At 35.1% G+C, this 14,771-nt stretch overlaps 1 protein-coding gene across 1 annotated transcript; it reads right to left on the bottom strand.

The window, feature by feature from the left end:
- Positions 1–208: 208 nt before the first annotated feature.
- On the bottom strand, positions 209–9,842 carry LOC115957646 (phosphoenolpyruvate carboxylase, housekeeping isozyme). Its single transcript, XM_031075941.1, has 11 exons — positions 9,653–9,842; positions 9,200–9,388; positions 8,492–8,883; positions 8,211–8,295; positions 6,843–7,065; positions 6,289–6,392; positions 6,072–6,159; positions 5,100–5,254; positions 1,843–2,841; positions 1,353–1,739; positions 209–997 (listed from the first exon to the last, which is right to left on the bottom strand). The coding sequence occupies exons 2-11, from the start codon at positions 9,365–9,367 to the stop codon at positions 701–703; spliced, it is 2,898 nt and encodes a 965-aa protein (XP_030931801.1). The 5' UTR covers positions 9,368–9,388; positions 9,653–9,842; the 3' UTR covers positions 209–700.
- Between the last annotated feature and the right edge of the window lie 4,929 nt (positions 9,843–14,771).

Here is a 14,771-nt window from a genome sequence, read left to right as displayed (position 1 = left end):
CAAATTATACTAAACTTGACTCTATTAAGGAATGTGGGATAATTACCCCTTTGATTTTAGAAACACACACACACGCATAGGAAAGAGAGAATAGAGTTCTAATATAAAGACACCACAAACTATACTCAAAAGCCATAATAACTTTAAAAAGCTTTTAAGGGAGAGTGTAATAAGTTATACTACATACAACACGCTCTCTTAAACAATGTAGAATAATCACCATTTTTTTAGAAATACACACGAGAGAAAAAATGAGATTCTAACACAAAAGCCTGTTATAAACTCCACTCATAAGCCAGCAACTTTTACAGAATAGTAATGCTACTGATTGCGCATCCACTAATTTATTTTTCACATCTTTTTCTATTACCCATAAATAGGAATTGATGGATTAAGACAGGTCAGTGTCTCAGATAGAAATACAAGAACCAGAAAACACAGGTACTCAAATACAATGCTCACAGAATATTCCGTGGACGAGCATATAAAGCTCCATCAAGTTCAACTCTTATATGGCGACAATAACACTGCTGGCTTTAGTGGTACCAAGCACAGCAATTAATATTTAGGCCGAAGCCAAATTATGACCTTGACGTGGATAATAAAACAGCATCCACTTCTGGTGCATATAATTTATGGTTTTTTGGGGGAAAATTCTCTGTAGGAAGGCAGCAAAAAGTGAACAGAGAATAGCGCAACTCTAACCGGTGTTCTGCAAGCCTGCAGCAATACCCTTCATGGTCAAGATGAGGGTATCCTCCAAACCAGGGGCATAGTCACTTGTTGGGTTCAGCTTCACAAGTTCATCTGCTGGTTTGCTTACTTCAATAAAGTCCTTGGAGATGTGTGGCCGCACCTTCACATGGTAGTTTTGATCCCTTATTCTCTTCAATGTGTAGGCTTGGCAAACATTCAGGGTAGTAATGTAGGAATCACGCAGGCGGAGTCTTTGCTTCAAGTGTGGGTCCCCTTCAAGAAGATCCTTGTGTCCGGCAATCTACCAGCATAGGAAAAAGGAAAATCAGATTTTATTACATCCAATTTGTCAGAGTCCCATAGGCAGAGAAAATGTCATTGTTTGCAGTGATTTGCAGTATCCAACTGATGATTTATGCAATATTTTTTGCATGTGTTTTGCAGTATCCAACAGAAGATATGGAAATCATATAAAAATTTGGCAAAACAATGTCTATGCCAATAATGATGGGAAGTATACAAAGAATTTTCTGAAAACTTATGAGTAGTGGGAAAAATAAAGCATTGCTTGTGAATCAAAGAAAGCAATAATGAAAAGCAAAAATATAATTTACAAAATTTGAAATGTAAGACATATTCTGTCCAATTGTTTTTACCTGCAGGAGAAGGCTCTTAGTTTGTTCATAATTGGTCCTCAATCTCTCTCCAAATGACCACAATTCTTCTGATACAAGGAGCTTGTCATACAAAGCAGCAATTCCTGGGTCTCCCTTGGCGAACACCATTTCAACCAAATCAATGGTGACCCTAAAGAAAGGCCATGCATTGTACATCTCCTGCAGCATATGCAGATTCCTAATGTCCTTCTGAATGACCTGCTTGAATGCCGCTCCAAAGCCTAGCCACACTGGTAGATGAAACCTTGTTTGTGTCCAGGCAAAGATCCATGGGATTGCACGGAGTGATTCAATACCCCCACTTGGCTTTCGCTTTGATGGGCGGCTTCCAATGTTCATCCGACCATATTCCAACTCTGGTGTAGCCTACATTCATAAAATAGACAACAGTTATTATATCAAAGATGGTCTTTAGTGAGCCTGAATTGTAAAATGGAAATGAGATCAATGCTATTTGCAGAATTCTTACAAGTCGGAAATATTCAACAAATCGGGGTTCTTTGAAAACAATGGAACGATATTCCTCTGTAGCAATGACAGCCATTTCATCCATCAATGCACGCCATTCCGGTTTTGGTGAAACAGGGGGATGCATACCATGCTCCAGAGTAGCAGCTGTGAAACGCTGGAGTGTTCTGAAACACAAGTGCTCCTCCCCAAATGATTGCTCTATAACTTCACCTTGAACAGTAACACGGAGTGATCCATGAATTGTTTCCGGAGGTTGAGACAATATGGCAAGATGGGTGGGGCCGCCTCCTCTTCCAACGGTCCCACCACGACCATGGAACATAGTTAGCTTCACACCGTATTGCTTAGCAACCTTTATAAGCTCCTCTTGAGCCTTGTATAACTGCCAGGCTGCAGAAAACCTTCCAGCATCTTTACCAGAATCTGAATACCCAATCATAACTTCTTGCTTTCCATTAATCCGATTTCTGTACCAATCTACTGAGAATAGCCGAGCTAAAGCAGCAGGAGCAGCTTCCAAGTCATCAAGTTTCTCAAACAGTGGAACAACTCTTAATGGTAGCTTCACATGGCATTCACGTTGCAGGAGCTCAACGGCAAGCACATCAGACGGTGCAGTTGCCATTGAAATGATGTATGCTCCAAAGTTGTCTGATGGAAGTTCAGCTATGACATGAAATGTGTCCAAAACATCACTAATTTCTTCAGTTTTAGGAAGATCAGGTCCAAACAGTGGGCGCTTGCCGCTGAGTTCAGATAAAAGCCATTCCTGTCGACGTTCTTCAGACCACTCTCGGTAGGAACCAATTTCCAAGTGCTTTGTAATGGCATCCAAGACATCAGTATGGCGGTCAGACTCTTGCCTAATATCGAGTCTCACAAGTGATAGTCCAAAAGTTGACACTTGCCGCAAGAAATCAAGAAGGCTTCCATCAGCAATCGCTCGGTCACCACATGCGCAGAGTGATCTGTAACATAGTTCAAGAGGTTCCAAGAACTACATATAATTTAAAACTTGATCAGTTTCTGATGAGGACAAGGAAGAGCTCAAGGAAAAAGAAGATTAAATATACAAAGATTCAAGTATTGTGGTCTAGTCTTGATGTCAGACCCTCTTAGCACCTTTGATAGGTCATTTTAGTTATTAGTATCGAGTCTTTTATGTTGAGAAGCTGTCTGATCAGTTTTAATTAAGTTCTATTAGAATAAGGGCAATTTGGTAATTTCCAGAAATCTGGAATGGGCTGTTCTTGGCTGTACCAAAGGCCCATGAGTCATATTTTATGTTTAGAGTCCTTCTCCTATTTGGTTTAGGAGTTTTAAGTTTTTTATTTGATTTTTGAGTATTCCTATTCATTCTAGTAATAGGTTATTTAGAGTCCAAGTCCTACTAGGAAAGGGATAACTATAGCCTCTATATAAAGGCTCTTTTGTGGTCATGTTATTTCAGAATATAGTGATTGATTAATAAAATTCAGCAGTATGCTTAGGAAGACCTAGGTGTGATTGCCTAGTGTTTTATTTATGTTATTTTCTGTTTATCCCCTGTTTTAGCCCCAAACAGCTGTCAATATTCATTCTTTTCTAACCTAAACTCTTAAACATCAATCCTTATTCAAGAATTCATCAAGAAACCTAGTATAGTGCTGAACTTCTTAACAGTCCTGCATCAGTTTCTAAACCAGTTAAACAAAAGTAAAAAATTAAAAGGCAATTTGTAACTTCTTGCAATAAGGGTATGTCGACAAAGCCATTCAGTAACAGATCCAACTAATATGTTTCTTTCCTTTTTAACTTATCTTAGGATAGTATTAAGCATTGAATGATAGCTTAAAAGAGAGTGCACCGGACAGAGCATAATATTGGATAAAAATCTACTAGCCATGGGTGTTAAAATTGAGATCCTACATAGGATGGATAGGAGGGTCTTCCGAATAGGATCAAAATCATACAATTTTATTTTCATAAAAAAATAAGGTGAAAACTAGGAAGCACAGACATGGACACAGGTATAGGTATGGGTATAGGTATGACACGGCAACATGGCAATTTTTGAAAAATTAGGACACGAAATGGCGGCAATACGTATACAATTAATGATTAAATATAATTTTGAATATTCTTAAACATTTATTTTTTTTCATATAATGTTAAACATATATAAATTTAAGAGCAATAATAAATAATAAAGTGAATTCATGGCTAATAAATGATGTTTAGAAATTGTAATACAAACCAAGAATAAGATCTAAAAAAGTAAATATATAATAGCTAGATAAGTGTTCAAGATTAAAACTAAAAAGAAATAAAAGTTAAGTGTCCCTCCCGTTTCCCATAATTTTTCAAAGAAAAAAGAAAAAAAACAACACGGCTGGGACATGCAGGTGCAGAAGGCATGTCCCAATGTCCCATGTTTGACACATGAAGTGTCCATGCTTCCTAGGTAAAAGATCACCACTAATAATGATTTTTCAAGAATCATCAACACAAGTGATGAGGTGTTTTTTAACAGAAAAAAAGGAATGATAATCTACAAAAAATATATCAAAAGATTTAATGAGATAAAGTATGTATCAAATAATGTTAAAGAGATAAAGTATATATCATAAAATATAAATAAGCTTTTAACTATAAAACATAACAATAGCATCAACATGAGTTTTGATTTTGAGAGCATGAACTCAATTAATTGGAAGTTAATTAATCATTAAATTGTATCGCCTTCATTACTCTTATGTTCTTTTCACATGTCAAATAGAGAGGAGTAAAAAAACAAAAAAAACAAAAAATAGAGAGGAGTATTTCTTGTTATTGACTGATTCAACATACAATGACAATTAGAGTTAATAAAAAATTGTACTACGTAAGATGTCAATTAGAATTAGAGAGTGATTGATTTGTTACAAAAAGTCTTACAGACGTTGATTTTTTTTTTTTTTTTTAAGTCGAGTTCAAATATGAAAACATTTGGCTATAAAAATATGTCAAAATTCAGAATCAGGCGGGATTGTGGTAGGATCAATTTGGATCCAGATCCTACCCCAATCCTACTAATTAAAGACCCTAGTGCGATCTGGATTGTTTGATAAGTTTAGGATAAAGATTTTAACAACCATGCTACTAGCCAACATAAATGGTTAGATACAAATAGGTTGAATTGAGGGAGAAAGAATAATATCAACATTGCCATTAAATGTATGTGATAGCAACATGATTCTAGGAATTTTCAAAATAAATTTGATGAAATGAATGTACCTGCTCAACATTGGTGAAAGTTGCATCCTCTGGAATGTCAGAGTACCCATTGGCTAACAAATGACGAGAGCGTTCACGGGTCTGATAAAGCCTATCCCTCACATCACCAAGAATGACACGATAGGGTTCATTTGGAGGAATTTGTTTCCAAAACTCTGTGTCACATAAAAAATCAACATCATAGTAATACAAGGTATCAGCCAAAATTACAACAAAAATGATTTTACCTAAAATTGAAAATTATCTTCTTGTTATATGATAACAAACATACAACACTTGTTTCCATTGTGTTGTCATCATAAATTATGGTTGCACAGCTAAGAGATCTCCGTAGAATGAGTTCTTTCAGCATGTTTATTGTTTAACTCAATTTTTTTTTTTTTGAATATTTCATTAAGTGTTCTCAGGCTAAATATGCACCACCTTGTATTTATGTAGCTACTGTCAGTCACGATTGCACAATTAGGAAATTCCAGTTAAGTCAAAGATTAATCTTTTATTGCAGAAGTAGCCTCAGCCCTCAACTAAAATTGTGAGGAGAAATATTGCTTCTTTCTATTTCCTTTCTTCATTTTACCACTTGTTTAGCTTTGTTCCAATACAAACTAAGGCAAAGCAAAAAGGTTTTGTACGCATGGTGTAGAAATTGTCCAAAAGGGCTAGAAAGAAAGTAGAAAGAAGTAGGAATAAATTCATTCATAAAGGCATATTTAGAATGAAGATAATTGTAGGAAAAAACACTATTTGCATTTTCTTTTCTCATTTTTCTTTCTTTTTTGATAAGTAAGAAAGATGCATATTCAAAAAGCTACCTCATGCTTTCTTCTCTAATTTTTCTAAAACTGGACATTGTGCCATTGTAGGTGAGGAAATTACCCACAGATTTCCAGACTGTCAATAAACCTTGACATGGTAAAGGAAAAAACATCTTCCACATGTAAAGAGAAACACACCCCACCATGTATTAATTACCTATATAGTGCTTGGCATCTTTCTTGGTTGACCTATGGAGTTCGTCTGCACGAATTTGAAGCTCATCATTGCACCGCCACATAGATAACTGCAAAAAATGAAAGAAATTGCTAAATAATGATGACAAAGTACAAAAACAATAATCAAGCAACAGTCTTCCAACCTAGAAAAGGAAGCTCCTTGGAGAAGATTGTAAAATGCAGAAGCTATTAAGTACCTCAAACATAAGATCCTCAATTTGGGAATAGTACAAGTTAGCGGCCATCATTCTAGCCAATAAGCAAACATCTCTTGTGACCTCAGGAGTCACCCTAGGATTACCTGCACCCAATGTAAAAAAGATGTTTAGAAGAGATAGATAGAGAGAGAGAGCTCCAGTTTCGTCAGCTAAAATGAAGTAACTAGACCACCCCAATGCATAAAAAGCTTTGAAATTACTCCATAAAAAATCCACTTTGAAAGAATTTCTGTCCGTCCTTTTGCTCCTTCACTGGGAACCATTTCAATTTGCACGGTCAGTCTTTTGCCATGAAGAATGATCATACCATCACAATCACCACCAGGTCATTAAACAAATGAGACCGTCCAAAAATTAAAAGGAACTAATTGGAAAAACCCCAATTAAGAAAAGCAACTATGAAAGTGTTTCACAATGGAAATCACAGTCGAGGTGAGTTCACCATGAGGAAGATACTCAGATGGTTTTGCTTCCTTTTCCTCTAATTTCCAAACTGGCTTCTTTAGAAGTTTGGCCATGGAGAAGGATCTTACCATCACGATCACCACCCATCCAAGAAGAAAATTGAATAAGTGGGGCATTGTAAGGAAGACGTTCATTAATCCCTAAGTTCTTCAAAGCCGTGTCAACACGGCGTAGAAACTTTGGAACACCCTTCCAGATTGTTTCATGGAAATAGCTCATCCCTGCCCTCATCTCATCTTGTGGAGTTGGAGGGGTCCTCCGGATCTCATCTGTACGAAATGCAGCTTGAATCTACATGAAATAAATACCAGGAAAAAAAGAAGAAGATTGAGAATACTGTAGACTAATTTTGTTTTTTGTTGGTGAAAAACTTCAGTTACAGTTGTACAAGATTTAAAACATCAGCAGTAATATAAGTAGCTTTCTCGTGGCTTTGATGTGAAAATCCTCTCCAAGCTCATGTGATCAACCATGTTAAAACATATGGAGCATGGAGATTTGTAGCAAATGTCTTACAGGGTAGGTTCTTATTACATTAAGAATCAATGGCACTAAAGCATTTATTAATTATTATATGCCCTGGATCTGCAGGGCAGCCGCTGCTTTCTTTCTTCCACAGGCAACATGGGTAGTGCTTTAGATAATATAATTCATTGAGCAAAGATGCTACTTGATGATCTCCCCTTGGGGCCAAAAGTCATTTTTCAAAAGGAAGAAAAAAAAAAAAAAAGCTACTCGATGACATGCATATGCAAGCACAGGGAGTTAATTAAATATCTATTACTTAAACAAAACCTGAGTAGTGAAAAGGCTCCCAAAAATCCCAAATGATATAGATTTTAGGATGATCACATTACATTCACAGAACCTAGAATAATTTTTTTTTTTTTGGATAAGTCACAGAACCTAGAATAATTAATACCCGGATGATATGTATTTTATGAAAGTCAGATGACTGTCGACTTTTATCTCTTAAAGATCAACATCAAGGGTTCTAACTATTTACAAAACCTAAAATGGAGACATTTTGTTGCGGTTACAACTTACAAGATTGAATGCAAAGAAAAAGTATTACCAAGAACATCTCAAGCTCTAAATACCCGATAAGAAGTAAATGATAAGTATTGCGGAAAGGTGGCTAGTAAGTTACAGAATTCTGCAGGAAACACAATACTCCAAATAACCACAAAGTAATATCAGTCAATCTATATGTTACTGTATTTGTCTTGACGTTGAGGTACTATAAAGGGGGGGCAGGGGCAATGGATTAGTCCAAAGCTGCTTCAGTAATTAATGTGGACCCATATTTCTCATCAAATGTTAGAAAAAATCCACAATATCAAAAAATGTGATCCTAAAAGATTCCCAAAAGGAAGTTTGCAACAAACATAAATATTCAACTACACAACACAAATTCAAAGGATGCTGATAGTCACCTCCCTCTGAAGTGCCTCATCAAGCTCCTGCTTATCATCAGGGGTAATGTCTTTGGCATACAATTGGGCTAAACAATTCCTAATCCTGAAGAGAGAAAAGAAAAAACGATAAGAAGATTGAAAAGTACAGCAAGAATGCAAACTTCAGCACTCTCCCCCCCTCACATAAAAGTAAAAATAGAATATTATCACAGTATAATATTTGAATGCTCAGCGTGGGAGTTGGGTGGGAGGGAACAAAAATATGAAACGGTAACACTCAGGCAAACCGGAGAACAAACCTTGCATGCTTTTGAAGCAAAGATCTACGAACTGATTGTGTAGGATGAGCAGTCAAGACCAGATCTACAGTCTGGTTCTTGAGAGCATCAAAAACTTCCTGTGGAGACTTCTTAAGTTGCACAACAAGTCTCTTGAGAGTTTCTTCTATGTCTGATTCGGTTGTTGCAGAGTTCTCATCAGCAAAGTCTCCCTTTTTAAGCTTGTTCCGTCTGCGGTGAGCAATCTGGACCTCCTCGGCCAAGTTGGCCAAGTTAAGCATGTGGGAGAAAGACTTTGCAATGACAATAGAGTCCCCTGGATCCAAGCTTGTCAACACACTTCCAAGCTCTTCTAGCTTCTTAGGATCATGCAGACCTTCATACTCAGCAGAAAGCTCATAACACTCTTGAACCTGTACATACAGAAGATGTCAATGAAACAGAATTAAAAATCATCAAATCAAAAATTGGAAGATGTCTCAAAAACGCAGTGAAACTAACACATTGTGATTTTTAAAACCAACCAAAAACTTTGAAATCAATAATGATGCATTGCAATTTGCAAAACAATATAGCATATTGAAAAAAAACACACACACACACGCACACAAATCATAAAGCCAAAGGTTTTTACGCAGATTAAAAAAAAAAAACTCAAAAAGCAAATTGAAGAGATGGGATAGCTTTATTCTTTGTAAAATATAAATAATATTGAAATCAATGACTTACAGTTTCCTTGAGATCCTCCCCATGTAAATCTTGGAGAATGTCGAGAAAACGATCCAAAAGCAGAGCATCATACTCAACCAGCTTGTCATCCTCACTCACTTTGGCCGGAACCAAAAGCCGAAGCTGCGCGTCGATCGACGCCAACTTCTCAAGATTCCGATTCGCCATTGTTTGCTGCTCCCTCTGTTACTGCAATCACAAAAGAGTAAGTCTAAAATCTCGGAGTCAAACGAGAGCCAAGAGCCACAAAATTCTGATCACGACCCAGAAAAAATAGATCGAGGATTTGATAGCTAAAGGCCACGTGTACTAGTAGTATTAGTATTAGTTCAGTGCTAAAATGAAAGAGAAATAGAGCACTTGTTGGAGAAAGTGAATTATTTATATATATATATATATATATAATATAATAAAACCCAGTTGTGAATTGATGAGCAGAGTGTTGCGGAGTACCTGAATAATCTGAAAAAGTGAGATTTGATAAAGAAGACGAAGAATTGGATCACAGAGAGGGAGAGAGAAAGGTTTGAGATCCAAAGTTATGCCAAGGGTACGACTTTATATAGAACCTAAAAGCTTCTTTTTGTCAATTTCAGTACTTTTTTAATTTTTAATTTTATTTGGCTCTCTCTCTCACTCAAAGGCGAAACATACATACATACGACTACAACTACAGACTTGGACGGACCCTCTCTCTATTTCTCTCTCCTCACTTTTTCTTTTCTTTGATGGGGTTGGAATTGGAATATGCTTTACAAAGATGCTTGTTTGAGTTCTGTACTTCCAAATCCGAGGTCATCGATGGTTTTTCTTTCAAACACGCCGAGTTTTTGTCCGTAAAGGAAGGTTGGAACTAAAATGGAATTATATTTATTTCCAATGCCCAAAAATTGGAAGGAAAAAACATAAAGACTTATTATTATTATTATTTTGCTAAACTTAAAGACTTATTATATTATTACTTTACTAGTCGGAAATCCATGCAATGCACGGGAACTTACCTATTTATAATAGACTAAAATAATTTTATAAAAATTTAAATTGATTATGAAACTATACTATTGCATGAATTGCTCATATCTTTTTGAGTTACAATTTAATGAATAAGCCAAATTTAGATATTGAAAAAAAAAATAACTAAAAAGTTCTGATGTTAAAACGTTCAAAATGGGAAAAAAAATAAAAAAATTTACTGGCACTACCTAGAAATTATTGAAACAAAACAAAATATATATGACTACCAAATAGAGAAATATAAGAGAAAGATAGATTACCTTCAAGAGAATAATCCATAATTATAACAGTTGAAATTTGCTAAACTGTTTCAAATATTGCAAAAAATTGAACCCAAAAATTTAGATGGTCAAACTTTCAAAAGACAATAAAATTAAAAATCAAAACATTCAGAACCTACAAATTATAAAAACAAAAAAAAAAAAAAAAGTCATTATTGCGAGACAATTTCGGTAAGGATGGAAAGCTTTTCTAAGTTTTTTTTATCCAATTCTTCCTAATTGATGAAAAATTTGGTTCAAACATTGTCGAACACTTTGAAGGTGCAAATAATATAGGTTTCCAACATAATCTTTAATTAATAAACAAAGAAGCATGACACCATAAGAGAAAACATAAGATAACATATAGTGCATATACCTTAACATATAGTGCATATAATCTAAAATAATATAGAATATAACATCTTTGAACCACACAAAAAGTTAGCAAACTTACTACAATACTTGTAGTTATACTATATATTGTAAAGTACTACTCCATACAAAACAAAAGCAAAAAAAACTAATTCACAAAAAAGAGAAAAAGTAATAGCAAGCGTACCAAAGAAATTGAAGCGTAGGGTTTTCTCTCTTAGTGGAGACGGACAAAGGAGATTGCTTTAGGGTTTTCAAAGATTTTGTCTCTTATACATATATATATATATATATATATATATATATATATATAAAGGAGACTCCTGTTAGAACTCTCTCACTATTTAGTTTTAAAAATTAAAATTTTTTTAAATTAAAATGATGATGTGAAAAATTATGGGAGTTTCAAAGACTTCGGTTTTATATATATAAGTCTCTTATATATATATATATATATATATATATATATAAAGGAGATTCCTGTTAGGACTCTCTCACTATTTAGTTTTAAAAATTAAAATTTTTTTAAATTAAAATGATGATGTGGAAAATTGTGGGAATTTCAAAGGTTTCGATTTTATATATATATATATATATATATATATAGATTAGGTTCATGTATTATGGTAGCTTAATATGTACTATTAGTATTATCTATTCTAACATTTTATAAATAAATAAAAAATCTTTTCTTATATAAAAAATAAATAAAAAAACACTTTAATCTCTACGGATTACTAAGTGGTTCCTAAAACTTTATGATATTCATGAGATCATGGGTGTCAACATCTTAAAGTTACTCTCAAGGATTTTTCCATATAATAATCTAATGTGTATAAGACGAAAGGATTACAAATGCCTAAGAGAATAGTCCAAATACTTTAAAAAGTTTTGGATACCTCATTTGTCAAAAAAAAAAGAAAAAGATATGATGCTTTGCTTTACAAGTAATGTTTTGCAAAAGCATAAATGTACATTTATTTTTGTACGATGCACTGATTAATCAAATACAATTAGTAAATTGAAAATATGGTTTTGCCTTTTCTTCCTAAATGAGATAGGATTTTCCCTTCTTGTAATTAGAATTCAATTTTTTTAATAATATAATTAAAATTAAAAAATAAAATAAATCATAAAAAATAATTTTCTGTTTTTCTTTTTATGGAAAAAACAATTTTATGTGCATGTTAAAAAGTTATAAATTTTAATACAAAATATGGTAAATTGTAAAGACCCCTCATGAAGTTTGGGGTTATTTGGATTTTATACTTTGAAATTTGAGAAATTGGATTTTACACCTTGAAATTTGGTTTCGTTAGCAAAAATTCACCCTCCGTTAATTTAAGCTATTAAGTGACACGTTGGCATGCTAACATGTAAATTTTTTTTTTTTTGCCAAATCAGCCCTACAAAATGACATTGTTTCAAAGAAAGCAAACGACACTACTGCTAGCTTCCAAAACAGCGTTGTTTCACCAAAATCAAAATACAAAATCCAAGTTTTATTATGACAACGTTGTTAAGGACTTTTTTTCACGCCACATGATTATTTTATTGGCAACCCGCACAATATCAATATTATTATGAATTTTTGGATAAATCTCTTTCAAAGCCCAAAAAAAAATTATATTATATTCGACTATAAAGGTTAGGCTCACATGGTCCACAGGATCTTCACTTCTTGAGGTGAACTTTCGATCCACATTTCCTTTACATCGCATAATGGGCTTAAGGCTTGGATCTTTTACTTCATCAATTGGGTGCATGTCCCACCACATCATCACAATCCATGGTTCAAGCCCATGGCAAATTATTTCATCAAAACCTATGGTTCAAGCCCATGGCAAATCATCTCATTTTCAGCTCATGATCTAAGTTCATAAGTATCAATAGGAAAACTTTGGGAATTGTGATTTGGAGGGCCAAGAAGTATGTTTAGTAAAACTCTACAGTTTAAATTTGATAAAAGAAACATATTGCTTGGCATGTCTTCTCCAATTCCCTGAACTTTGACAAGTCAATGTGTAGCAAGTAACATCTAATAAGCACCCTATATCACATAGTACTTAAAATGATAAAACTCTCCAGCGCTCTTTACCTAAAACTTAATGCTCATCATATAATACAAATTTGGAAATCTAACCTGTGGTTGTCCTTTCCCTATAGCCGTGGGCTCATTGGGCTTGGACCCCCAATTAATTTGTACTTTAAATTGGGCTTTGACAAGTCAATGTGTAGCAAGTAACATCTAATAAGCACCCTATATCACATAGTACTTAAAATGATAAAACTCTCCAGCGCTCTTTACCTAAAACTTAATGCTCATCATATAATACAAATTTGGAAATCTAACCTGTGGTTGTCCTTTCCCTATAGCCGTGGGCTCATTGGGCTTGGACCCCCAATTAATTTGTACTTTAAATTGGGTTTAGCCCACAGTGGGAGGTCCCAAAAGGGGTTTGGCTAGTAATGAGCACTATTAGGTAGTGCTATGGTGGTTATTTACTTAGAAGACCAACTAGCCTAAGAGACTAGTGAATGGTCGAGATGCCCTATTTAGAGTCCGAGTTGGACTACCTTTCCCTAAGAATATTTTTTATCCTCACCTTTTTTCTCTCGTGTTTCTCTCTCCCATCTTAGGTTCCAACCCCTTTCTTTTCCCCCATTGCTTTGCTTTGATACTTTTGCTTTAGTGGGGCTGTGATGATGAAAGAATATTTTGCATGTACATGAGTCCTCCCACTTGTGGGGTTTGAGTGGCTTCTCGAATCTGAGCTATTGTTTTGATCTGTCTAATCACGTGCTAAGGAACCCACAATTTTGCTATTGAAATGATTTTCTACTAACTTGTGTTGGATGCTGAATCTTGTGTTTAATGGGCGGACTCCCCCAAGGCACTTCTTTCCATCCTCAATAGTATTAGGATCCTGTTCGGGTATTCGTGCCAAGGATACGTAGTTTTATGTACCTTGCTAAATGTTCATTACATTTGAGTCGGACTTAAATTTAGTGGTGCTTGACTTGGGCCTAACATGGGCCGGACTTTTGTCCTTATACAATAGCACCCCATGTTTTCGTCTCTAGTGTGTGGGGAGGGAAACATGGTCACGTTCTCAGTGCCTTGGAATGTGCGCCATTGTATCCGTCGTATCTTGGTGACACCAATCGTCAGATACTAAATGCACCAGATTTGATAGCTTTCCTCTTCGCATGCTTCTTGATAGTTGTCAATGATCAACGACCACGATTACCTGCCCATTGAGCTCCCGAGGTACATGAAAATCAAGGTGTGGTGTGCGCGGCAATTTTCCTGCCCACTCCCTTAATTTCCTCCTTATAAATATCCATCAGGAGTCCAGATTTCATTTCTTCTATTTCAGTCCTCTCGAGCTCCTTAATTTCTTACATTCCTTCCTACATTCGCTTAAAGAGATGTTATAGCCAACCAGAGGATTCTAAGGACTATTTTTGTTCCTTTGATAGCTATCATAGAGGGTGGGGTTAGGTTCCCCCTTAGTTCTCTTTCAATACAACTCCTTAGGTTTTATAGGCACAACCCCGATAAATGTACACCAAATCTCTCCTATGTAGTTACGTGTGTAGATAAACTTAATAGGTAGTTTGGCCTAAAGATGAACCACCGTGACATAAATTTTGTCTATAATTGTTGTGTATCTTTCCTTGGGCTATTAATTCAAAGTGCGTCAAAGCCGAGTAAGGCTGATCTCATTCCTTCCTAATTCCATTAGTAATTATTAAGGGGATTGTTTTAAAGGTTACAGGGTACTGGCATGTTGAGGAGATCTCATGTTTGACCTCCCCAAACAAACTAAGTCTGTAGATCTCAAGAATTGTCGTGTCATCTTTCTCAGCTTTATTATTCATTTGGCATTTGTATTATTATTCGTGTCTTTTTTGCTAAT

This window comes from Quercus lobata, chromosome 8 (assembly GCF_001633185.2).
Source record: "Quercus lobata isolate SW786 chromosome 8, ValleyOak3.0 Primary Assembly, whole genome shotgun sequence".
Lineage (NCBI taxonomy): Eukaryota > Viridiplantae > Streptophyta > Magnoliopsida > Fagales > Fagaceae > Quercus > Quercus lobata.
This window is presented reverse-complemented; position numbering and strand designations above follow the sequence as displayed.